The sequence below is a fragment of the Ascidia mentula genome, chromosome 4 (genome assembly GCF_947561715.1).
Source record: "Ascidia mentula chromosome 4, kaAscMent1.1, whole genome shotgun sequence".
NCBI lineage: Eukaryota > Metazoa > Chordata > Ascidiacea > Phlebobranchia > Ascidiidae > Ascidia > Ascidia mentula.
The window spans coordinates 17,555,025-17,580,626 of NC_138569.1; the positions used below are offsets into that span (position 1 = coordinate 17,555,025).

General features: G+C 43.2%; 3 protein-coding genes across 3 annotated transcripts; 2 read left to right on the forward strand and 1 right to left on the reverse strand.

Annotated features, from left to right (window-relative positions):
- Positions 1 to 272: 272 nt before the first annotated feature.
- LOC145897724 (D-glutamate cyclase, mitochondrial-like) lies at positions 273 to 4,345 on the forward strand. Its single transcript, XM_082986131.1, has 6 exons — positions 273 to 638; positions 991 to 1,263; positions 1,490 to 1,960; positions 2,305 to 2,769; positions 2,884 to 3,029; positions 3,179 to 4,345. The coding sequence occupies exons 1-6, from the start codon at positions 305 to 307 to the stop codon at positions 3,320 to 3,322; spliced, it is 1,833 nt and encodes a 610-aa protein (XP_082842257.1). The 5' UTR covers positions 273 to 304; the 3' UTR covers positions 3,323 to 4,345.
- A 252-nt stretch (positions 4,346 to 4,597) lies between these two features.
- On the forward strand, positions 4,598 to 7,616 carry LOC145898211 (uncharacterized). Its single transcript, XM_082986640.1, has 8 exons — positions 4,598 to 4,920; positions 5,103 to 5,375; positions 5,572 to 5,806; positions 6,011 to 6,240; positions 6,496 to 6,762; positions 6,837 to 6,982; positions 7,047 to 7,163; positions 7,368 to 7,616. The coding sequence occupies exons 1-8, from the start codon at positions 4,602 to 4,604 to the stop codon at positions 7,614 to 7,616; spliced, it is 1,836 nt and encodes a 611-aa protein (XP_082842766.1). The 5' UTR covers positions 4,598 to 4,601.
- LOC145897593 (uncharacterized) lies at positions 7,358 to 24,909 on the reverse strand. Its single transcript, XM_082985946.1, has 14 exons — positions 24,662 to 24,909; positions 23,311 to 23,908; positions 23,105 to 23,195; positions 22,953 to 23,035; positions 21,139 to 21,224; positions 17,650 to 17,836; positions 17,307 to 17,462; positions 14,159 to 14,296; positions 12,532 to 12,706; positions 10,674 to 10,802; positions 10,259 to 10,366; positions 9,851 to 10,030; positions 8,989 to 9,448; positions 7,358 to 8,730 (listed from the first exon to the last, which is right to left on the reverse strand). Exons 1-14 carry the CDS (start codon positions 24,841 to 24,843, stop codon positions 7,914 to 7,916), a joined length of 3,390 nt encoding a protein of 1,129 aa, XP_082842072.1. The 5' UTR covers positions 24,844 to 24,909; the 3' UTR covers positions 7,358 to 7,913.
- Between the last annotated feature and the right edge of the window lie 693 nt (positions 24,910 to 25,602).

The window sequence follows — 25,602 nt, forward strand, 5'->3', positions numbered from 1 at the left end:
AGTAATGTTATGAAGTTTCGCGCGGTTTTCAGTTGTTCAGAAGGTTAATAACAGAGAACTTTGCGTTGTTTAGAATAAGCCACAGATTGCACAGATCAAAAGGCTGAGACTAGCTGCAAACAAATAGTCAAAGCCAAGTCGTGACCGCAACATGTGACGCCTTGCAATACGGAAGCACTTAGCTTTCACACGTACTTTTCTGGTAAATGTGCCTTCAAATATACTGTCTTCAAATGCACTGGTACTAAAAGTCTTTGTATGTTGCTAGAAATTTACTGTTGCTTAGACGTCAGCATTGGTACCTATGATGAATACCAACGTTACCCAAAACTTGAGTAAAGCGTTGCCATCAACGGTCCAGGCTTTATTGAGGAAGAGTGGATTGAAACGCATTCCTACGACCCGACACTGCGAGGGCTACACGCAAGCAAACCTTGTGATTCTTCCAAGCTCGCTTGCCGATGACTTTGGGAAATTTGCGAAAGGAAATTCCGGTGCTGTTCCATTGTTACACACCAGCAAGCCCGGGGATTTCGGCGCTCCAGGGCTTTGTGAAGATTCCGATGTCAGAACAGACCTCCCACTGTACAACGTCATTAAAAACGGTGTCGTCGTTTCGCAAGTAGAAAATTTGAAAGGTGAACAATCGAGCACATAAAAGATAAAGTTATATATACTTGCATCTAATATCCGGCCGAATACTTTATGACGTCACAAACTTACATCGGTTGTAAAAATATAAGTATTACCATGCACCAGTGTACCTTGGCCACAATATACCCCATAAAACCACTGAGCTTCTGTAGCTCAGTTGTTAGAGCGTTGGACCTGGTTAGCCCAAGGTCGAGTTCAAACCTCACCGGGAGCTTGATTTTTTCAGATATCGCTCCGACTTGTCGGGAAAAGTGGCTGATCCAGCTTGACTGCGAAGTCTGTGAACCTTATGATCTTTCGAACATATAATGCAACTTTACCTTACGTTTTTTTTAGATTTCGACTTGTCAGACATGGTTACATTCTATATCGGATGCAGCTTTTCGTTTTACAAAGCACTAATCAACCACGGAGTCACTACAGCCAAACAACCTGGCGAGAATGTGTCCATGTACACCACTGATGTTGACTGTTTCCACAGTGGACCGTTCAAATGCAAAATGGTAGTTAGTATGCAGCCAGTACACGAAAGTAAGCTAAATTTGGCCACCGACGTCACCAACAGTTTGAAGGACGTTCATGGCGGACCAATTCATTTTGGAAACCCGGGTTGGCGGAGCTTATGTTTATAGAGTTTGTATAAAATATTATGTTAAATATCCACTTAACCACGACATCTGCAGAAGTTTCTGCACTGCATTGTAATAAGAGTGATTTTTTGTTAATTTATCTTAAATACACCATATTATTTTTAATCAATCTTATGTCTTAAGTTTTTCATTCCTGTAATGGTACAAAAATTTGGAACAATAAACAGTATTTTCATGTATTGAAGATTTAATTGGAATCGAAGACGTGACAAAAGTTAGTTTCGGAGATCCGGTCGAAATTGCAGAGGGGTTCGTGCCAGTATTTTGGTGTTGCGGCGTGACGGGCTTGGAAGCTTTGCGATCAGCCAACTGTGATCTGTCTTTCACGCACGCTCCTGGACACATGTTCATCACCGACCTGTTACAGTCTGAACCCAACCTAGAACAACAACCTCCACACCTCTCATCCGAAGTAATCAAGTTTTCAGACAAGCGCCAGCAATACAGCGTGCTCTCAAAGCAGACGAAATCTATATTAGAAAAGCTCGCGTCTATCACTGAACAAGACCCAGGGAAAAGAGGAATTCGGCATTTGGCTGTGCCCGGAGATTTTTTGAAGGCCAGTCTGGCTCTTTCGCACGCACGAAGTGTGGCCCTTATTACTGGATTTCCCGTTAACGATTTAACACCTCCAGATGAAACGGACGGTTTGCCAGGTAAAGGTGGATTTTTACACTCCTGTTAACTTTTGATCCTAAACACATAAACCCGGGATGTGCATGAAAGATCAACTTGTTTGGGCCATCGTCACCATTGTAAATTTTAAACCCCTATTTTGGTGGTGGTTTTTTATCGCTCATAGTATTTTTGTTTGGGAAAAGCCTGTGTTTCCACTGGGTCACTATCTTGACCTTAAAGCCCACAGATCCCTGCAGTTGGGAAACCCTGCGTTAAAGCAGCAAAGCGGCTATTAAAAACATTTCGTCGTTTACGTGAAACAAAAACGATGCATTAATTAATGGCACAATCCTGCACAATAACAAGTTTTCCTTTAACCCAGGAATTTTCAGTTTGGCGGCTGCGCTTCAGGCAGCTAATAAGGAGGTCTCGCTTATCGTCGACTTACACACGCTGGAGTTCAACCAAACCATCGCCAAGCGCTGCCGCGATCTAGGCATGTTACCGCGTGAGCTTCATGTCGTACCATATTTGCAAGATCAGGATCTCGAAAAGCAACTTTATGGTTCTGAGCGTCGTTATGACGTCATACTCGCTTCGGAAAGGGTTGGTCGTGGCCAAGATGGATGCTATTACGGCATGTTGGGGAAAAACCTTACAGATCGGGTTTCCCCGATTGATGACTTGTACGAAACCGCTTCTCGACGCTCTGACGTTGTCACTGTCGCCATTGGCGACGGTGGGAACGAGTTGGGTATGGGAAAAGTGATCGACCAGGTCCGGAAGAACATTCCGCTTGGCGATAAGATTGCCTGCGTGGCCGCTGGGGATCTTGTTCTTGCGACAGGTAAGTATAATCTCTACGAAGGAAAAAATATAAAAAAAAACATTGCAATTTTCGTGATGATTGGAGCAAACGCCAAATCCCAATCAATTTTTTTTATGTTTTATTTTCGGTAAGGAACGTGTAACTGGGGATGCTACGCGCTGGGTATTGCGCTGTATGCCCTGAAGTCTTGTCCAATCCATGAGCGATATTTGCGGAAGGCAGTTGGATTTCCAGAGGATACCAACACTTGGAAAGAATTTTTACCATCAGTTGCGAGGGTAAGGAGTCGAGTCGAAACGTTAACAGTTGTTATAAGACGTGTCAAGCTAGAACATCGTCAAATCGCTAAACGTTAAACCTAATTATGTTTTTTGTTTCGTTCATTGACTTCTAATCACTTAAATTCAAAGGAAATTTGTATTCAAAGGAAAGAAAAATCCTTGAAATTGTTGAGGAGTTTGGTGTTAAAGATGGAAGAAGTCCTAACCAAGTTATGTCGGTGGACGGGATGTATTTCGACGAAAAGCATTCGGAAATAATTCGATGTCTTCGGTCGGAAGCCGGTTTATAAAGTGCTTGTAGTACATGTATAAAGAGCATATACTTTGAATTCTCTTGGATCCTGGTAACAGTTCTGTATAATCCTAGGAGCATTTAGAAACCTGATGATTTCTTAACTTTTACGATAATTTGATTTGGCTTTGAAATTCAAAGTTTTAGCCTATTTTTAGCAAGCAAAGCATGTAAACCTAATGATCTTGATAAGATAGCTGTGATCGCCAAGCAAGGGCCTGCGCAGTGGGGCGATCCTGCCAATCATGCGATTGCATGAAACATTGCTGCGTTGTAACCTATGCTTTTAAATGAACAAATTCGTGATTTTACAAGTTTATGTTTACTTGCTTTCTTCTTCCATTGGTGTTGGTTGCTTTCAGTATATGTACCCGGGCTGTGTATTTCTATATTAATTCCAATACAGCGATCTTGCAGAAAGCTCAGTTTGTTGGTATTTTGTCGGTCACCGGTTTTTGGGTTTACCTGACTGTTGCGTTTCTGTTTCACCTGTGGCAGTTGTAGAAACTGATGATGCCTTTTAGGCAAAATATGTTTTTCTATACCAACCTGTCTGCAAGACCGCTGTATTGGAAGTAACAAAGAAATATATGTCGTGATGATATACGGTCAACAATCTGTCAGGGGACTTTGGTTTGAACTGATTTAAATTACTTTATTATTTTGCAAACACAATTGTACTCGGGCTATAAATTATAGTTGCAATTTTGACAATATATAACCCATATGAGGTAACCAAAAACTCGTTAACTTTAATTTAAACACTGATTTATGCTGATGCAATTCTTATTTTCCACAACCAGAGTTATCATAATATTTAACCTGACCACAACAACAAATATAAGTGCGCCAACCATCCTAACTAAGTGATACTCCCCTGTGTGGTATAAGGACAACATAGTAAACAATGGCGTTTTGGTTGAAAAGTTGTGAATAGCATTCTTATACGCCAGTATTCTTGGGAGCGTGGTGTTTCCAGTGTGAGCAATGTGCGCCGTATGTAGGATTGTAAATTTACAGTTAGTGCTATGATTGGTAATAAATTTAATTACCTGTCCTTAACATGCTACTGTTTCTTTATGTATTTATGCAAGCGAAGCGGAAAGAAAGTTACAAAATCTGTTATTTACTCAAGCGTGTTTCGGCTTGTATGGTGTTTGTTTTGTGACATGTATCCGCTAACACCAAGCAGTTCCGTTTCAACATCTGGATTTTAATCGTGCTTTTTAGTTGTGTCAGGCAAACTGTTTTGTTCGACTAGACAGGCTAGCAACAATATGTCATCAGACCTGAGGAAAGCCCACCCTAGGGATGTACGCGCCCTAATAAGAAGTGGAAAGCTGAAACGCCTGCCGACTCCACTTTATTGTGAGGGCTACAAGCAGACCAACCTCGCCATTATGCCCAGTAACCTGGCAAGTGACTTACAAAAGTTTGCACAGGCTAACTGGGGAGCCGTTCCATTGCTTTATACAAGCAAACCGGGGGAATTCGAAGCTCCAGATTTATGCAAAGACTCTGATGTAAGAATGGACGTTCCGATATACAAGGTCATTCAATTTGGCTCAACGGAGAGTGAAGTTGAATACCTTACAGGTAACCGTATGAGCAACCTTCTGATGGATACAGCATAGCTCAGAGGTTGGCAATTGTGAATCATATTCGTAGACACAAAACCTATTTCAAGTTAACAGGGATTATTTTGACCATTCCATGCACGTATGACATACAAGTGTTAAGTACAGAATAACATCTAATCGTGCTCGATTTATTTGTAGACTACGACTTGTCGAACATGGTGACGTTTTACATCGGCTGCAGCTTTTCTTTCTATAAAATTCTTATTGACTGTGGGGCGACAAAACCGAAACAAGCGGGCAAAGAAACTTCTGCTTACAAAACAAACATAGAATGTTACCCCAGTGGTCCGTTTCAATGCAAAATGGTTGTGAGCATGCAGGCGGTGCACAAGAGTAAACTAACCTTGGCGTGTACCTTGACAAGCCTGATGTCGGACGTCCATGGAGCACCAATACACATTGGATCGCCAAGTAATTTTATTTTTTAAGAAAACGTTTTCATCTAGGAATAAAATTTGCTTCAGGAAAAATTATGAATTTAATTGACAAATGCAATTAAATGTGTATATCCATTGCCACAGCTTTGGCACATAGGCATATTTCTGGACTTGGGGCCACTATGTTATGAACAGAACATCGCCTTAATTTACATATTTTGTCGTATCAGATTGTATCGGAATTGAGGACGTAACCAAATGCGATTTTGAAAACGAAACGGCCATAGAAGAAGACTGTGCTCCTGTTTTTTGGTGTTGTGGTCTCACAGGTCTGGAAGCCTTGCGTTCTGCAAAACTGGAGCTTTCATTCACGCACGGTTCCAGCCAAATGTTTATAACTGACGTGCAGCAGCCTCATCCAAATCTTAATGATCTGCCTCGCGATAATTACGTCGAAGTCTTTTGGTAAGATAAGTTCTGAAAACAAATATAATAAATAATGCCTCTCAAATGCGGCTCGATTGGCTGCAACCAGATCAAATACGTTATTGGTTACAAACTAAAGGCCTGTGGCAGTGGTTTGTGCATTGCACAACCAACCCCACAAAACAGTTTGAAAACACTAAAACCACGAATAAAGTTTATTGTTAAATTTCATGTTGTTTTCAGGCTTTCCGGAAGCCAGGAGAAATACAGCATCATATCTGAAAGAACAAAGTCAACGTTGCAGCGAATTGCAAACATTTTGCTTGAAAAAAGTGACAGTTTTAATGCATTCGCGGTCGAAAAGTTTTTGTCAACATGTTTGGGTTTTTCACATGCACGAAAAGTTGCTTTCGTTCTTGGAGGCCATAAGGAGGAACAGTTTGATCGGCAAAAACTAGCAGAGAGAATACAGGGTAGGATACACCTGTTGGAAGTTTGTATTAAAGCGAACCCAACCGAATATATAGCCTATATGACCACCATACGAGGAAGGCTTGTTATAACTTAGAATTTTGTATTTGTGGAGTTGGTAGCAAATATCTCGATAGGTTTTGCATTGAACACCTTGCAACATTACACGAAATACGACTTATAGAACGTGATACATTTAAACGTTGATTGGAATCAATTGGGTCTATTCTTTTTGATTTACTACCAATCCTGCCTAGGTGTCATCAACTTGTCAGTGGTTTTGCTTAACTTGAAGAAGGAAGTTACAATAATTGCGGATGCCCAGTCCATCGCATCGTACAAGGCCGTTATAAAACATTGCCAGAAGGAAGGGTTGTTGCCAGAAGGTGTTAAATTCCAACGTTTCGAAGATGGCCTTTCCCTGCGCTTCGACGTTGTCCTGACTACAGAAAGTGATGAAAAACAGGCGATGATCAACACAAACACGTCTTTTCATGGCGATATGCAATTTTCCACAGCACAAGGTAATCTGTGTTTTTCCAGGGTTACATACACTGCAGCTGAGGGTCAAAAATACTAACATTTTTTTTATAATCAGGAATGACTAATTCAATTTGGTGCGGTTTCTGCTTTGCATTATATGTACTGCGTGCATGCCCTACCCATGATCGTTACTTGAGAAAAGCTGTTGGTTTTCCAACTGAAGTGGGGAACTTAGTGGAACTGTTACCTTCTCGGATTGAGGTGAAAAATTATTTTCAGGAATTTGGTTGAGTATTTAAAGTTTGACTGAATTATTTTGCTCTAGGTAAAGACGAGAATAGAGGAAATTGTCGACGCTGTTGCAACAACCAACGGTTTTTGTGTTAATTATAGCACAACGAAAGCGGATAGCTGCTCTGGCAACTTCGTGAACGAACTAAAAGTAGCAGTTGGATTGCAAGAAAGTAATTCAAGCTTTGGAACAAATGGTTGAACAGCGATGATAAAATGATTAGTCCAAAAACCTTCCGGGCCACCAATATAACTTTATCGCATTTACATCTGTTTGTGTGATGCACTGTTAACCACGAGGGAAAAGCTGATCGAAATAAACAACACAAGTGTTTGTTACCGATGTTTTATTTAGACGAGAGTTAAAAACGTGAGCAACGATTGCCAGCGAAGACAACTGCCGGGAAGACGGGCGAAAAACTTGCAGGTGTTCCAGGAAAACATCAATAAGGCACATGCGCGTCATCCACATAATCCCACAAGCTACGTCATCAACGCCATAGTGGTCGCTTCAAACTCTGCACTTGCGTTGTCACAAATACATACAGGAGCAAAGGTTTATAAAAATAGGCAGCGTGAAGAAATCGTGGAGGTGCAACGTTAAATACATGGAGGAACGGACGCGATGCAATATTTGTTCTTGTAGGAAATGATTGAATCTGTCCATGTTTGGGTCTTGGGTTTGCTACATTGCCGCCTCAATGTGTCATTTGTACGCCAAGTTTACGGCTTGTGATTTGGTGTTAGTGACTGCCGTGAACATCACTACAAACGTCGTACCACTGCGCAACGAACTACAAAAACAGAACGCAAAAAGGCGAAGAAAAGAACAAGATGCAAAAAACGAACGTAAAAACGGGAAAAGAACAAGATGCAAAAACGAACGCGCTATTCCGATATTTCAAACAATAACTTCCTTAAATCCGTCCATTAAAACAGGCGGTCGCGACGTTAGAGCTGCATCATTGTAGCAGGAGTAACTTTGCTGGTGGGCTGCGTACGACGGTGGAAGGGCCCCGGATGCCAGGTGGTATGACACGGGCCGACGTCGGTCCTCGTGGGCTCGTTCATGTTTCGTGCGCAGCAAGACTTCATGCTTGTGTGGTGTATTGCCAGCTGAGCTTATCTGGCCATTAGGTTTTGAAGACGAGGACGAGTGCTTCTTTGGCCTTGAGGGTTTGGGTGATGGTTCCTGCTCCTGCTGTCGCTGGATGCGGGAATCGGAGAGCTTACGGTGTTGGGCTGCGAGCGTCCGGTGGCACGCGTCGCTCATTTTGCGTTGGTCAAGCGGCCTATGTGGCTCCACCTCTGGATGCGTGATGCTGAAGGCCAAGTCTCGCTCACGGTGACTACGTGTAAGTGGTCCGCCGTCGCACAAATCGTCCACGCTTTTCTTGGCGGAAGGCACAGTTCCAAAATGCGGTCCAACCAACTGCTCCAGGCCCTCATGGACCGGCACGCCAGCGGACACAGGATTTTCCTGCAGGGATTTGTGCCTTTGGTGCCGTTGGTGATCTTTGCGCGAGTGACGTTCGTGCTTAAAGAGCGGACGGGATCCCTGCTGTGTATGGAGAGAGGAGTCGACGCTTCCACTTCTCTGCATGCTGCCCGATGCACGCGAGCTCCTCTTGTGGCGGTGTTTGCGCGCTCCATGCTTACGCGAAGACTTGTCCGGAGTGGTGGCTGTCCTACCATAGTCCAGGTCAGTTGATTGTGACCTGTAAGAACGAAAAAGTCAGCTTAACGAAGGCCATCGCATCAGTGGTTATAATGTTCGGGAAATCTTGGGTAGACCGCAACCATACTGTACGAGAGACTGGTGAAATGTAGCTTAAATTTCGATTCCAAATACATTTTTTATCACAAATAAACACAGAACTCCTATTGCAATCTGTCATTTGTCGCAACATTCAAATAAGTTTTTGAGGCAAAACAGTTTGCACCACAAAGCTAGGACAATAATATTACCAGCTCACCTCGTTTGCGCCAAAACTGTCTCCGTGTCGTCGTAATAAGTCCGGGATCCTGATCTCTTTGGTCGCGACAAGTAGTCGGGACTGGCGTTTCTCTCTTCCAGCACCACATGAGGTTTGTCAGCTGCTTCAGCCGCCGAATTTAGAAACAACGTTTCCAACGGCAGCGGGTCGTCCTTGGTTGACATATCGGTTTCCAATGGCCGCTCTGCTTTCAAAACTCGCAACTCGGCCGTTTTCGGTGGCAAAGAGTTTGTTTCGAGAATCAAAGTCTCGACGCAGATCGAGTTGGAGTTATTGTTGTTGGTTTCGACCTCCACTAGCTTAGGAGAAGGCGGACACTCAACAGGTTCCGGGCTCTTTCGGTTAGGTGAAGGTGGTTGGTCATTGCTTGGTGGTGGAATGATTGCTTCTTCTGCATTGGCCGCCTTGATTGTTTGTTCGCTTTTTTCCGAGGAGGTTTCTATAAAAATTGGCTTTTAATAAAAGCTTAACACTTACGGAAGGTCGCCTGATGTTTCTGAATCAGTATATTTCCCCCGTTTTCGCTTTTTATTGATAATTTCTACTTTTATTTGATTTTGATTTGTTGGAAACACGAAACATACATCTTTTAAATATGTTTAACGTGAGTCCATAAACCGAAACATTTTTCTGAAGGAAGCGATATGTTTTGTTAATCCACCAACCAGGTACATTCAAGTTACTCCAATACGAAAACATTAGGTAACACGACTCGGCAATCATGTAACTGGCAGCACGTCAACGGACCTAAAACTATGTCCAAAAATACCGATAAGCAAAGCATTTTAACGGTTTAAAAAAAATTTGACAACTTTTAGTACCGCTTTAGGTTGATTATTACCTGGTTCTTGAACCTCGTTAAGGTTTTCCCGTGACTCGCTAGGGGATTCTTCTGTTAAATCTGTTACACTAAGACTCTTGTGTTGTGGCGCCTCCAAGTGTTCTTGAGTAATGCATATCACACCGCCGCCGGGTGGCCTGTCGTGCTCTATTGGATCGAAGTCATTCGCGAAGGCGCTGTCTGTTTGCAATTTTTAAAGATAAGCGTTGTCAAACAGTTTGTTCCACTTAAAATATCAAGTGACACAAAAGATAATTGCGCGAAAATGGGTTATTGTAGGTCAGACATAGTTTACTTGCTCCTAATGTGTCGTAATAAAGTATATGTACAAAAGGTATTTATTGAACTTTGTCGTAAGGTGGGTGTTCTCGGGAAGAAAGTAAGCAGGGAAGTTAATTAATGACTCACCGTCCTCTTCTTCCTCCGTTCTCTGCTTGGAATCGCTTTCGATACCGGATGTGTGCGAACTCCCGTGGCTGGTGCTCGAGTTGTACGATTTGTAAAGTTTGTCGCGGCCTACACAGGGGAATTAAAAACTACAATTAAAAGGCGCAAAGAGAAATAAGAGCAATGTTCTGTTTCCCACATTTTAAATCCATTCTGTAGGTTGGTTCTAAGGCAACATAAGGTCAATTTTAGAACAACTGAGTTTTAGATTTCTGAGTATGTGTTCAATTTTTGGTAGCGATTTACAATAGTCATGGTCATAATTTATGCCTTTTTTGCACCATTTAAACGAAGTGTTTACGGTGACAAAATTTTTTTTTAATTAACCAACAGAAACTTTCTTTTGAGAAAAAACAAAACAAACAAAGAGTCTTACTGTCTTTGCTCTTGTTCGAAGAAGGACTAACGGCGTAATCGTCCACGTCGCCCACAAGTCGCTCTTCGCCAAACTTGCCCTTCTCCAAATCTTGTCCGCTGATGTACGACTCCCTGTACTCACGTCGGGCTGCAAATAACACGAAAACAACATTTAAATACACGAGAACACACACCGCCATTCCAATAACTGAAAGCACACACAAACAGTTCTGCACAATCCGATTTGGAGTTTCACGTTTTGCCGAGAAGAGAGTTGTCTGCGTTTGACTTTTTCAACATCAATAACAGGCATAATTCAAGCTGATAATTTATTCTTTGTATCCACTACATAGGATGAGCATAAATAAAACTCAACGGCTATTTACTGTGTACTTACAAGACTGCATCCGTAAAGCCTACCAAGCTAGCGTATATTAATCAGTTTAAAGGGTTTAATGTGGTTCTTTAAACAGGCCTAAAGCGTATTCACACAGTAGCACGGAACACCACCAAACGACGTGACGAGAGGTAAGAGTTTCGAGTACACAGATAGCGGTTGCAGATGTGATCCTGGCTAAAGTTAACCGCCACACGCGCGACCGGCAAGTACCGCTGCTCACATGGTTTTTATAAGTGTTTACGATAGGCCCGAACGGATGAAAGACCATCCTCATTTCTGCGGTCTGTCTTTCCTCACGGCGACGGGTCGAATTGGTTCGGATACTTCAGAAGCGAACGCGTGGCGCATTACAAAACTATTGCGTTTGGTAAATTTCTCAAAATCCTCAGAAAAGCCTCGATGTATTGTGCAATACGGTATAATTGAAAAAAACAAGAATTTGGAAACAGACACAGTGGTGGTAAATATGTATGAGTTACATAGCAGCGCGTTACGACACTGGTTAGTGTGCCCAACAAGTCCATGTACAAATAACTTGTATGACTCTAAAGAGAACAGAGATCAACTATAGAGTAAAGGCGTTTTGTTTGTCATGTGTTTACCCTTCCGGTTCCTTTCTATCTTAGGATGCCTTACGCAATGAGATTCGCAAACAACCCCGTACAAAAACCTTGTTTACAAGAGCTTCCCATCGAAACATCACAGGGGCCCGCCCAACGCGCATATTCTCACGCCGCTGTAAGGAAGCTTCTGAAACAAGGCGAGTGTTTTACGATAAACGCGTCTTGTCAAGCATTCCTCCGATCGACACCTACAAGCTTCCAATGCAATAACACGATAAGGATGTGATAGTCTCCCTTGGCAACGCGACAACATAGTAAGCCACCCAACTGATACAACGCGACCAGAGGTTTGAAGTGTGGTCTGCAATATATGGGAGTACTACACCACTGACAAATCATCATTCCGCATGTGGTCGCCTACCGCAGCAACCAGTTTACACTGCCATCGAGTGAGCTACGCTGTACAGATCCATTCTCCGCACTACCAAAATGTTGAAATACAAAACCGCACGTTCAAGTTCACGAAAAATTTAAATCAAAAGATAATTTGGGGCAGTTGGGTGAAACGACCTAAATTTGTGCGTTTTAGTTTCTCCTCATGTATTGTGCGTAAAGGAACAGGTGCTCGGGTGGGGCGGGGTGGGATAGTGTTTATGTTGCTTGGGTGAGATTAATTTGTAGCGGAACTACAGCACTCATAAGAATGGGTAGGTTTGATTAAATTATGCCTGAAGAGTGACATGGTGGATAGGGGCATGTCAAAGAACAAAATGGCATTTTATTTAAAATCATAATTAAGGTCGTTTAAGTTTCGGGTTCGCGAACATTCATCCAAAATCAAACGTTAAAACAAAATGATACTGAACACTGTGAATACTGAGTACACACTTCGAACAAATAAAAAAACAACCAACCTTGTCTTCCGTCGGTATTTCGCATGTGTTGCACATACGGCGTCAGGCTCATATAGAGGGAGTGGGTCTCACGGAGCAGACGCAGAAGATACTTGGATCGCGACTGACTTCCCGTGTAGTAAGTTAACTTGCGGCTGGCTGGCAGATCTTCCGGATATATGTCGAAGCGTCGAGCCTGCCAAGAAAAACATTGTCGACTGATATTTTTTAATTCAAAATCGGATTCAGAAGTTTTGGGAAAAATACAACTGTGTTAGGTTGGAAAGTAAAACTGCATTTTTATTACATGTGTAAACTTGTTTTGAACAGCACTGCGTTTCGTTACTGGGACAAAGCAGATACCTAAACTAAAAACCCATACATCATGACCAACAATCCAACGCCAGCCAATAATTAAAATTCTACATCAAGGCAGCATTTCTTGTCCCATAAAGAATCAATGTTGAAATTCGACTTAATTACTATGTTCTCGATGCGATGCGCTCTCTGCACAATCGACCGTTGACTGCAGCTGTGGATAAACAAAGTGCAGATACAGGCCTTGTTGACAGTACAGGCTACGGAGCTAAGCTGTAAATAATAGGATCGCGACGAGGAAATGATAAGGCGCAATCGGAAAAATTTGGCGGAAAGCGAGGTCTTGGGAACTGCCGAAAACTAATTCATCCCGCAGGAAATAACGGCTTACAGAGCCGTGACGGCCAATACTTCGGTTGCTGTAAAGCTGATTGGAACACATCGTGTTGCGGTATGCTTGACATAGATCACTTTTTCCGTTACGAGGGGTTACGGTTTCATGCGAGTAAACATTCCAGGCGAAGGACGGGCGATAGTTGATATATTCAGTGTATCATAAGGGTTAAGTGTCTAAAGAAATTTGCCATTAATGTGTATGAAAGTAATCTTCAAAACTGGCAAGCCGAAACTTATCCGAAATTACAATTAACTCGTGTCAGGATGGTTTCTCTGTCTTTTGCGCCGCATGTGAACTGTGAACCAGGAAAAATTCTTTTTGATGTTATTAGAGCACATGTTTAACAAAATGTATCAACACATTCATGAACAACAGGCGCATTTCTAGCGGAATCACGTGATCGATAGGGCGATTTAGCCTCATAGCAGTGGCTGAAGACAAACAAAGCAAGGAATGCCAGCTAGGTCTGAGGCTCGTCGGCGCGTAACGCGTTTATCTGGACGCGGGAAACAAAACGGCAAGTAGTTTTGTGCGCAAACAGAGGTGCTCGTTAGCTGAAACCTGCAAACTTCGGTAAATAAAACACATTGACAGTTGCAAGAAGCAAGATGGCGCTCACACAATACACGTTACTTTATTCAAATCTTTGGGCCATTTGTCTCAGTATCCTAGCTATTCTTAGCAGTAACGCACAGCACGCATATTGAAGCGCCCCGCCCACGTCGAATATGTACCAAGTTCTCGTTCTGGTACAACTTACATCAGAAATCGCGTATAGCGTGACACGCTAACCAGGAGTTTCCTTTCACCCCCGCACGCTCACAGCAAAGCGAGTGTTACTATATTTAGCCCGAAGCTGATGAAACCCCTTCTAACAAAACGCGACTTGGCTCTTGTCCGTGGTATGCCGCCAACGAATTCATGCTAACTTACCGCGAAAAATAGGCGACCCACTTTGGCCCACGGAAACTCGAAGTCAAGAAGGTGACTGCCGTCCTTGGTTATGTGGTGGACGCGGATGCCTTGGTGGTAGATTCCAAGGATAACGGATGATTCCAGTTCCTTCTTGGTCTGCAGGAAGACAAAAAATTTCCGTTACGTCATAAGTAAAAATAGCTTCCCACTAAAAGAACACAACTTTGAACAAAAGTATTAAGGACGCTTACCAAAACATAATCATTTGCAGTGCATATTCAGGTAATTAATTCACATGAAAGCAATTAGAGTTGAACGTATATTTGTACAACAACTGTAAGTCTTTGTTTCACGAAAAGTGTGCAACCTACTGTGTAGGCACGCTATTTTTACATTTTTGGCGCTGTAACACGCAAAAAAATCTCTTTAGCTACCAACTAAAGCCCACATATTGGTTGTAAACAATGGAGGGTCGCCATAAGTTTTCAACCTCACCTGAGGAAATCCCATTTTTAAGCTAAACAGCAAACCAGAGGAAGTGCGCGCGGTCAGACGTCGCACGCCAGTGCATTGTCAACCATTATTTGTTAGCCGTCCGTTCCACCTCGAATGTGGAAACGCGACACCTCGAACACTGGCAACCAACAGCGAGAGGGTATTGTAAAAACAATGGACCCAACAGTGCTGTGACGTCACATCGGCATCTCGGAAACAAAACGAAATCGAGAGACACGTGCGTGTTTGCGTTGTGCAGGTGCGTGTGTGTGTGTGTGTGTGTGTGTAAGCGTACCCGTGAAGAACCGTTACCAGAGTCCGCTTGCTGAACCGTTTACAAAAATTATGTAAAAGATTTCACACCGGGCGAGTTTGGTTGTCACGTGATGCGCTTTTGTCGCAATGCTTCCTTATTTTTCGCGTGTTGTCACGCCAGAAATTCCTCCACCGCCTGACAACACGTCATGCTGTCGCCTTATTCGGTTCAAGCCTAAGTCAACGTGGGTGCGACCCGACAATAACCCCACAGCTAAGTTTATGAGGTTTTTTCCAGCGATTGATTTTTGACTCTTTAAAATTTGATTTTCCTTTCACTTCCTGTCAATGATTTTAACCCGGGGAGGTTCATAAAGTGTCAACATATTTGAATGTGGTCAAGAACAAGAACAACAGCTATGTTTATTACTTTCTCTTATTGAGTGTTAAAAGCAATGTTCTGTTAACATAACACGTGTAAGGTAAACGAATGGTTTCCTGGAGTCTATTTCTCTTGAAAAGCGACCCAAACATTTATATTTGATATATGACGACAAGCAGATGTTTTAATAGCTCCGGAGAGGCGTTTGAGACAAAGAAAAACATTTAGGAAATGACGTGGAGAGATGGACTTCGCGCTACACGAAATTGGCCGTTTTACCACAGAAGCGCTAAGATTTTCGTATGATTTACACCGAAAGCATCCGGCAGGATTCGTCAAAACGCTGTGATGACCCGCGGTCTACAAGCTTATCGTAAGTTTGGTGAATCACGCCGGACCAGAGCAACATCACTCGAAAATGCTGTGTAATGTTATGCCTCACCAGAAACGGTTGAGACAAGGAACAAATAAGAATACGATAAAATAATAGAGGTGTGACGTTCAAAATTTAGTCAACGTTTGAAGGTTCTGTGATTCATGTTTGGTCTGGTTCAGTAAAATGCCTTCTTGTGGGAGTTTCACTTGTGCAACGAAACGAACAGTTGTCCCAAAAGACACGCCGCACTTAAATGTATCGAAGCAACCCACTCAAACGCGTTCGCTTTATCTTTACCTCAAACAAAGATTATAAATCTTCCACCATTTGAGGACTGCTTTAAACATCACAAATCGGTCCCTTTCGACAGACGTGTGGCTTAAGAAGAAATACAAACAAATACTTAGGTAAATATAAGTTTTAAGCACGCCTGTGTTTCGTAAGGGAAAGACAGAAATTGCACTTACAGTCTAAGACGGTTTTTTTTTCAAGGTGTGACGCGAAACTTTTTCCAATTAGTAGGAATTTTTGAATAGTTTCCGCATATGTCAATAGATAAACATAATGTACAAGAGTCGATCGACCCTAAAGTGACCAGTGTTGTTCGAATATAACTGGGTTTAATACTGAAATTTAGTGATCCTAAAAAGTTTGAAAGCCGCATGCCGTGAGCCATATAGTTCGTTTTTACATCAATTCCGTGAAGTCAGATGGTTTTGACCTTTGCCTAAAAGTTAAACCCATAGTTATAGGCATTTCTATGGTTGAGCAAATTGACGTTTATCACTTGTGTGTAGACGGATCCGACCAGCAAGGCCAACAGTAAACAGCGGGGTGCCAACCGAAATAGAATCTTGACATTATTGCGGTTAAAAAGGCTATGGACTTTTGTGTGACAACTTGAAAACAGCACAAAAACGTAGGTAGGAATAGTTGTTTTCGATCACTGGTAAACAGGTATGACGCCACACGCAACCACCAAAATAATAAACGCTATGTAGAAGAACTGGAAAATTCGACCAACCGAATAGTTTGTTTGTTTAAAGTGATCAGACATTAAGTTCCGTGACGTCACCGAGTGCTTTTTCTCATTAAATTTTTTGGCGTAAAAGCGAATTCTTACGTGAATTTCGCCAGAACTGACGCAGGTCGGAACGGATAGATCCGTCACACCGCAGTGGGGCGCCAGCTAAGAGAGTCATCGGGTACCCGAGCACTGGGAGACCGCTGCTACTTAACTCTAGGGGCTTAAGTAAGGGCGCGGTCGTGGTTATGACTCATCGTGCCCGTCTACGGCAACCTAATATGTGGGCAGAGCATTTTGTAACGCACCAAAACCACCATCCTACTCTTTGAAACCAATGTAATTTCTGTTTAATTTTCGGGCGACTTTTAGTAGCAGCAAATTTGCTCGAAAAGTTTGTGATGTTAGAAATGAGCAAAAAAATGTTTAGGATAAGGTTTTGTTGTTGCAGTAACTTTTAAACCTATTCTTCGATTGTCATTGACCCTCTTTTCAAGTGTTTGCAAATTTTCACACAATGTCTTACCTGAAAAATCATTTTACAACCAGTTTTATATCATACCTTTTTTTTCAAAATGCCGTGCTTTGTTTCTTACATAGAAGAGTAATTAAATATTTGCATGATTACACTGACCTTGTACAGCTTGTAATAGTGAACGGGTACGTCCTCTATGGTTGATGCTCTACTGATGTAGTCCGCATGGCAGTCGAATGGTGAGGTCGAAGCTAACTCCGCATGCATTGTGGGAAGATGTGACCACAGGTAATCAGCACTCCACTTTTTTGCGAACTACGGGGCGAAAAAATCGACGAGCATTATTTAAAGAAACGTGGGATTTTAGTTTAACCGTCTGACTTTTGTTGTGGTTAGCCAACCCTGACAGACATAAAGGAAAATGGTCTTTACTATAGTGTTTAACAATACGTTTTAATACCCCACCACAGCATAATCGGCTTGGAGCACGTGAGATACTTACCCAAGCAGGGACGTATTCGTTTGGATCAAAGTATCTGCCGACGTGTTTGTTTGGGTCGAACGTGCCCATGTCCAAATGGAGTGAGGTGGCTGCGAGCGTGAAAACTTCCGCTTCCTGAGTTGGGACCTTGGATTGAAGAACGTTCTTCTTCAACTGCAAGTAGTAGTAGAACCGCGATTTCGGATCCCTGTATGAAACAAAGGGAGGTACGGGATTACCATAAGAAGTGCTTACAATGCGGAGCTTTGGAATACCCTGCAACACATATACCCAAAAGAACTTGCCTTTGGAAATTGCTAACGATACCACGCGAAGGAAGTAAATTGTCAGGGTATGTACAGTAAGAGGACAAACAATTATAATTCCAAGTAGCTGCAACGTGAACCCATCCTACCGCCCGAAACCTCATTAGCAGCTGGGTGCCAACACACAAATATGTTGACCGTAGCGACTGCTGCGAGCGTTCCGTAGCCACTTACGAAGGCTATCGTCGGCCGGCGGTTTGATGCCACATCCAACGGGCGCGTGTCAAATATAAGTGATCTCTTGATTGGTTGGCGAAGAGGCGCAATAACTGCCTGGAAAGCATCAGCTATTTACGCGCGACGCGCAATCACAACAAACTTCACCGCGGTGCTCGCGCTCAAGGACCATCACGTTGGAATAGCGATCGTGCGCCGCGGGTGCCTTACCGCAAATTGATCTTTCCCGGCTCGCGATGGTAAGTTGACATAAGCTTTCCATCGTGGAATCCGTAAAAACAGATTCGAGATCGGACCATTGTTAAGATTTCCAGGCCCAACCCTAAGAACTGCTGGACTTTTTTTTGTATGGGTCGCAATATTTTATGTGGCAATATCAGGGCTTGAGTGCCATTGACCGCACAAGAAAGGCCGCGTCTTTAAGAAATGGGAAAAGGATTTACACCTGCAATATTTTACAAATCGCTTAAACTTGGATGAATAATCTCGTAAAAACCCATATGGGTTACAGGCCATAAACTGGACATCTAATCGAAAATAAGCAAATGCGATACTTTGACTGAATGGTCAACAATACTTTGAAATTGCTAATTGGAACACGGCTTTTATGTGGAACAGGCGGAACATCCGAATAATTTATTTTGTATTATCACCACGTCACCCCTCATGTCAAATCGTCGGCTTCGCGATTGAAATCTCATCGGCGATTCATGCCTTTACAATCCGATACGTTTGCAGGTAATTAAGTCACAAACAATACACACGGCGGACAATAAACAGCTTACTCGCGCACTCGCATCGTCATCCGATTAAAAATGACAAATCATTGCTCGCTGCACTGAGTACAGAGAATTTCTCTTCATTACGTTGAAAACCTCATGCGACAAAAACGTTAATAAGTTTTGTCAAAGCAATCTGTAACACAGATTAAACGACGCAATTTGGGCGATGTAGCTCGGCGGTATTGGATAATGGTAACAGAAGGGCGTCCACGAAAACGAAGCACTCTTTTCTGCCGTTTCCTGCATGTTTGTTTACCGCAACAAACGTTTTGAGCAACGGTTGTCCATGAAAGAGTGCGCATTTTCTAGTAAACTGTTCTAAATTTGAAAGGACTACAGAACATGTATGTCGACGTAGCGTCCTCTTCAAATTCCGAAATTGCAATTAGGCTATCAAGTGTGTGTTGCTAATTTAAAATCTCTAAATTTTACAAGTTTTCGCACAATCATCCGTTGGACACGGATTAGTATTTATGTGACTACGATATCGGAACAGCGTCTTGAAGTTGCTGCGGTTCGCACCGCTCTGTCATCAAGAAACACGTTACGAATCTTCGTCAGAGGGCTCTTAATAATTCTCGCGCGGATCGGCTCGGAGCCACTTAAACGTCGATCACGACCGCGCTCTGCGTTGCCAAGGCACAGAACAGTGGCAATTACAACGTTTCCCCGTGTGTCAATTTAACCGAGACCAACTATCACGTTTAGCAAACCATTTGTAGGGAACTGTTCAGGTATCGGCAGCTGCCTCATTATGACATGACGCAACGAGGGTTAATAGCGGGCCTTAGGTATTTTAGCGATGTAATGGGTCGATCAGCACAGCCCGATTACAGCAATTTTCGCGCGACTGCTTCCGATTGCGAAGGGAGTAACTGTTCAACATCGGGTGTGCATCTGATCAGCAGATGATCAAAAATCAAAAACAAATCAAATATACCTGATTGTGCGCTTCTACCATTTCTGCATATGAACAGAAAATGGTGTTTGGCTTTAACAAAAGAACAATCGTGGAAATTTGCACGCAGAGGTCATCGATGAATATGTTAACCCCAGCAGCGTTATTGGCGCCATGAAACAATTTTAGTTTACGCCGAATTTCACGGCCCGCCAACATATTAATAACGCCAGTACCACCATGACCAGGAGCAAGTTTTCTCGTGGTTTCGGTTGCATGCTTAACTGGGGCGCATTTTAGCGTTGGCCGCGGCTTTGTTGTCCCCAGGAAATGCTACCAATACGTAACGATACGTCTGGGCGCAGAAGGCGTGACCAGGGTAAAGCTGGAAGGTTGGTCGTGCCTATTTGCACAAACGCCCAAGTGATAAAGCGTCCGACAATGTAGGTCAAAAGCACAGATCGAATGACGAGTTTTTAACCTGGGATCAAAAATGCCCTAAACCATTCGCCGCTGTTTAAGTCCTTCACGGATCAACTTAAATCTCGGCCTGCGCGCATTTGTAATGTCTGAGTCACAACAGTCTTTCCGCGTGAATGCGCGGGCCTGGTGGACACGTCATATCGCAGGTATGCGCACCCAGTTCATATCAAAGCCTTCGTGACAAGGTAATCCAGGGGACTAGCGCTACAAGTCAAATATACAGAAGCCGCAAGCGCGACAGGATTAAGGGCTTGACGTTGAAGATTGTGTAGACTCAATTGGAGCAGCGTCGTGGTAAGTGAGGCGATTCGCACCGACAATTTGACAAACAAAGAGCCCGCAGGTGCTTGGCTGACCGCAAACGAACGACAATGGGTGATCAGCGCGTTCTAAACCTTGAAAAATAGCGCCCGCGCGCGAAACGTTCGGTAGCCTTGGGCGAAACAACGTTGCGGAGAGGTAGTTACTGCTACCGAACAATTTTGTTTTTAACAATACACAAAGTACAATGTTTGGCAAAAACTTTTCACACTTGAGTTTTTGGCACCACTATTTTAAAGATATTTAAAGACGTATTACATGCGTTTTTTAGAAGGAAAATGTGTCGCCGAAAATCACACATATTTTGCCACATATTCACTCCAAAAATGACCAAAACAGACGAGTTGAAGATTTTGCAATGAGCCCGGAAACAACTGACCTTCCACAAACTACCGCTGGGTCGAGGGTCTTACAATCGCCTCTGGGCAACGCTCTGTTTGCATTTCAGTGTTTACAGAAGGCTTATTGGTCTTTTGTTGTCCACTGGCGTTTAAAGAAAACAAATACTGTCCGGAATTCTTACCTGATCAGTTTTGGATGCTCCACAAAGTACTGCACTTGAAATTGGACTGTGAAGATGGCAGAAGGCTGAACACTAAGGTCGCTGTCCTGAAAAAGAAATACAGTATGTAAGCGCGGATGTTCGTATTTAGTAACCAACTGATAACAGAAAGAGTCAGTTTTGCTTTCACTCTAAGGCGTAATTCCCCAAAAATATTTCTAAATTGATCGGGAACAGATGGATTGGTACAAAATCACCCAGCTTTAAATCTTGCCCAGAGGGTTAGGCTAATTTAGAAGGAGGCGTTATCTAGAACAAATTTCTGGCCGGATATTAGTTGTCACATCGTTGCCGCGGGTCGAATATAGCCCTGGAAACACAAAGCCACTTGCTACGATGACCGCATCCCAAAACAGCACAAGGCTAAGGATATCCTTTGTGACACCACAAACAAACTACAACCATATTGAATAGGGGCGCGAACGGTCGCTGCCGTAACTCCATTCTTTCAGGAAAAGTTGAACAATATTCAAACGCCAGCAAGGTCTGCGCCATTATCTCAAGGATGCCATACCGAGCGGGACGCACTCAAGCGATTACAGAAGCTATCGGTCAAGGTCAAGTTTCGTGCTAGACCTTAGCGGATGAGAGGCGACACCTCGTATACTTCGGTTTCAACCCGTAACCAAAATCGTTATGAAGTCACTAACTGAAGCAAACACAAATGCTTCGTCACTGGTTATTGTGGAAAGTATGTGTTGCTGGGTGTTGACATACAACAAAAACTAGAGCGTCCAAAATAGTTCGCTGTGGGTTGTACGCGGGGTCGGCGCGGTCTTTTAAAAGGAATACCGAGCGACATAGTTGCCTGCCGGCGAGGGGCGGCTACATGACAAGCGCTAATGAACGTTTACGACCAACTGCGGCAATCGCGAGAGAATGCTAATCAAACACGAGAGAGAGAATCTGTTGCCCGTTTCCAATATAGTAGAACTGTGTCAAGCCTGACATGGAAATGTGTCATGTGACAAACGCCGGGTAATCTATCTGGGACATGTCATCTGCACGTTCAACGTGGCACACACCGTTATGCCTTCAAAAAGAAATGAACTATCGAAAAGACCAGACGCGAGCACATCAAATCTGACGTTTTCAACACAAACAAAGATATCGGCATAAGGATTTACTGGAGAGCGCATGCTTGCGTGAAAAACACCCCGCAGTGTCGCTCAACAAGTGGGTTTCAGATTCGGCGAATACAATCGTTTGCGGTTTGCACTTCGTCCGTCGTTCGCAGACCCTTGAACGCGGCGGACGAGGATCGTAAATGACTTTGCGAGAAAAGAGAGAATCGAGGCGGTGCAAAAGCGCGAAACGATACTGTAACCGTGCAACGCGTCAGTCCATCGACTTTCGTTCGATCGCGCCGGCGTATAATGTACTTGTGAAGTTGGTGAATGAAGAAGTCAAACACTCGACTCACAAAAGCGAACGGTAAAAGCGCTACCATGGCACTGAAACAACGACTCGAGCTTCTCGTCAAATGGTTTAAAACACAGCGCGTGTTTACACTAACTGATGCACGAAACTAATTTCCATGCAGGTGTTGTCAAGGTTTACACATCAAAGGCTTAACAAAACCTTAAATAAACATTTCTGTCAATCTTGTGCCAGACAGCAGGCAAAGCCAGTGTGTCTATTAGCTGTTTACAAAATCCAAAACGCTAATTATAATTACTGGTTGAACCCCAGACCGTAATGGCCTTTTCGCACACAAAAGGCAGCGTTGTTGCAACATCTCCGAACCTCTAACGCGTATAATATTAATAGCTTACCCTTCTCTTCAGTTCCTTGCCCCACTCCTTGGGCGCGTACTTGTTCAAGCGTTGTTTGGGGTCCAGAAATCGGAGCTCGTTTTCTATGTAAACAAAGTTTGTGTGATGGAAAACGCCTTTCCATAAAGTTGACGAAACAAATTGAAACCTACCGATAAATGCGGACAGTCCGAAAAAATGACTTTCCTTGATTGAATGAAGGGCACATACTTGATCGAACACGTCCTTCACAGTCGCCTTTGCCTAAACAACATTGCAAACATGCAGAATATCAGTGTGCCTTACAGCGCGGTTACAAAAATTGAAACTACATAAATGGGTACAATTGAAATTCTCAATACAAGGTGCAGTTACTTACATCGAATACAAGCAATATTGAGTCTCCGGTTAGAAGGTGGACCCGCACAGGTTTCTTGCCAGAATTCGCCCTCATTTTGCCCGGGGAATGTCCTCCAAACAGCTTGTCTTTTCTTTGACGGGCACTAATTATCCTGTCAACTTCTTGTGTTTCTACAGCTATCCTGTCCGTATTGCGGTCTGTAGATAAAAAATCCGGCAGCTCTTGGCGTTGCTGTGTAGTTTCCTGGTCCACAATTGGAGCTCTCTCATTCGTAACGCCTTTGGTTACGCCACCAGACACGGGGCTTGACCGACCAGGTGTGTTGGAATGCTGAAGGCCTGATACCGTTTCACCTGTTGCGTTTTCGCAGATGTTTCCACTCTTATTGCCGGTATTCAATGTGGGACTGTCGACACTACTGTAGCTCCTGTTAGATTCACGGTGTTCCCTACTTGAACCTTCGCGTTGGTACACGGGAAACGGCTCAATGTTGTAATTGTAATATCCGAAATATCGCCGCACGAAACTGCTTCTGCTGAAACTGTTTCTTCGCGGCGTAGTAACTTCTTTCGCGCGCCTGTTCTTGCTCAGCGCTACAAACGTGTTTGCTGGACAACTGTAGAACAAAAAATGAAATGCTTACTGATTGTCGCAAAAAAATCAGCCCAAGTTACATTCTACTTCACGAAGAGGAAGTCACACGATTGTTCCTTATGACGCCATAATACACTCTAATCTGATTGCTTTCAATAGTATTTCTTGGTGGACGAAACCCTAAACTGGAACTACAAGTAAACACAGGTTCCGCTCAGCACACTATAAATTCAAACAACGCACAAAGATGCGTAACGCTCAAAACAAACTACAACGGCCGGCTTGATCCTTTCAGCGAATTGTTGAGAACTGTGCGCAGTGTGTTGCTCCGCGCATTTTTTTCCCTCTGGTCGTTTATGGAAGCGCCCTTTTTTCTTCGAGCCGAGAGCAACGCGACCTAATTCAAGCGTCACCAAACAATCAAGCACGACTACAGTACAGCCATTGAACCTTTGCTGCAGCGTTTCAAATGCCCACAGCAAAATAACGAAGCTCGACAATTTGATGATTTCATAACAGTGCTAACTGCGACCATGATGGCGTCGGCAGAAAAAAATGCCCATCAGTCATTCGTAAAATATGGGCCTGTAAAAAGCGACGGAAATACGCAAACGAGGTGATGGGGTTCATTAATTGCGTGATGTATAGGCTATTTAAAGTTTACTTTACGTCGTTGTTTGCATATAGCTGCGTAAATCGTTTGCAAAAATTAACAGCATTTTAAAACACACATTAAGTAAAGCGCGTGCCAACCAATACGTCACGGGAAGTTTACCTGCGGAAGGTTTGTGCAATGTCCTCGCTGAACTCTAGCGTCCGAATCCCCTTGATGCAGGAACAAGTAAGACACGTAATTTCCCGAATGATGTTCGCAGTTGAACGACTGTGCCAAACGACGAGGGTACTTGCTGTTGCCCTGGTTGGAACTTGGCTGCCGGAAGGGGCTGAGTCGTCCATACTTTTCTAAATGTTTAACTTTATCTTCAATTAAAGACTCGCAGTTCGCAAAATGTATGTGGAACAAATATAACCTGTACAATGAAAAAACATACGACTTATTAATTCCCATAAAACACCACAATAATTTGTCACGTATTTTGTTATTATCCTTGCTACCTGAATCTTTTTCTTACCTCCACTATCTGATAACTGTTTCAATGGTGCCTTCTCTACCAAAAAAAAACTCAAGCAATACGAACTGCATGACCAGCTGCTTATTAAAGTTGAGGCTTCCAAGCCCCTTTAATTTCACACTACTACTCCGCACAATGCGCAACTTATGTAAACCGCACGGAACTAGATTAAATATTGCCAAAGCTTTTGCGCGAGAAGGAGAAACGCGCTTGTTCACAATTACAAGTAAATCCGATACCAAGTTGTGAAGAGAGTCAGATTATCTGTTTTCATTTGCAACAAACAAGTCCTCTCGTCCACATCTTGCGCTTTTCTATCAATCCGCTACGCTGTCATGTTGTCTGTGCGACGATATTGTATCTCGGCAAGTTGCATAAGCAGGAAGTATTAATAAAGTGTAACAATACTATTTTCCGCCTGATCTCGTTTAACGTTGTTCTGATTCTTATCCCCTGCTGCTAAATCGCAACGTGTTTACGTCTAGTCAAGCTGGATGTTAGAATGAAAAATCACCTACACGGAAAATTTGTTATTCTCCAGACCACGGATTTCGGCTGCGAAAATGGTTAACCTTACTGATCG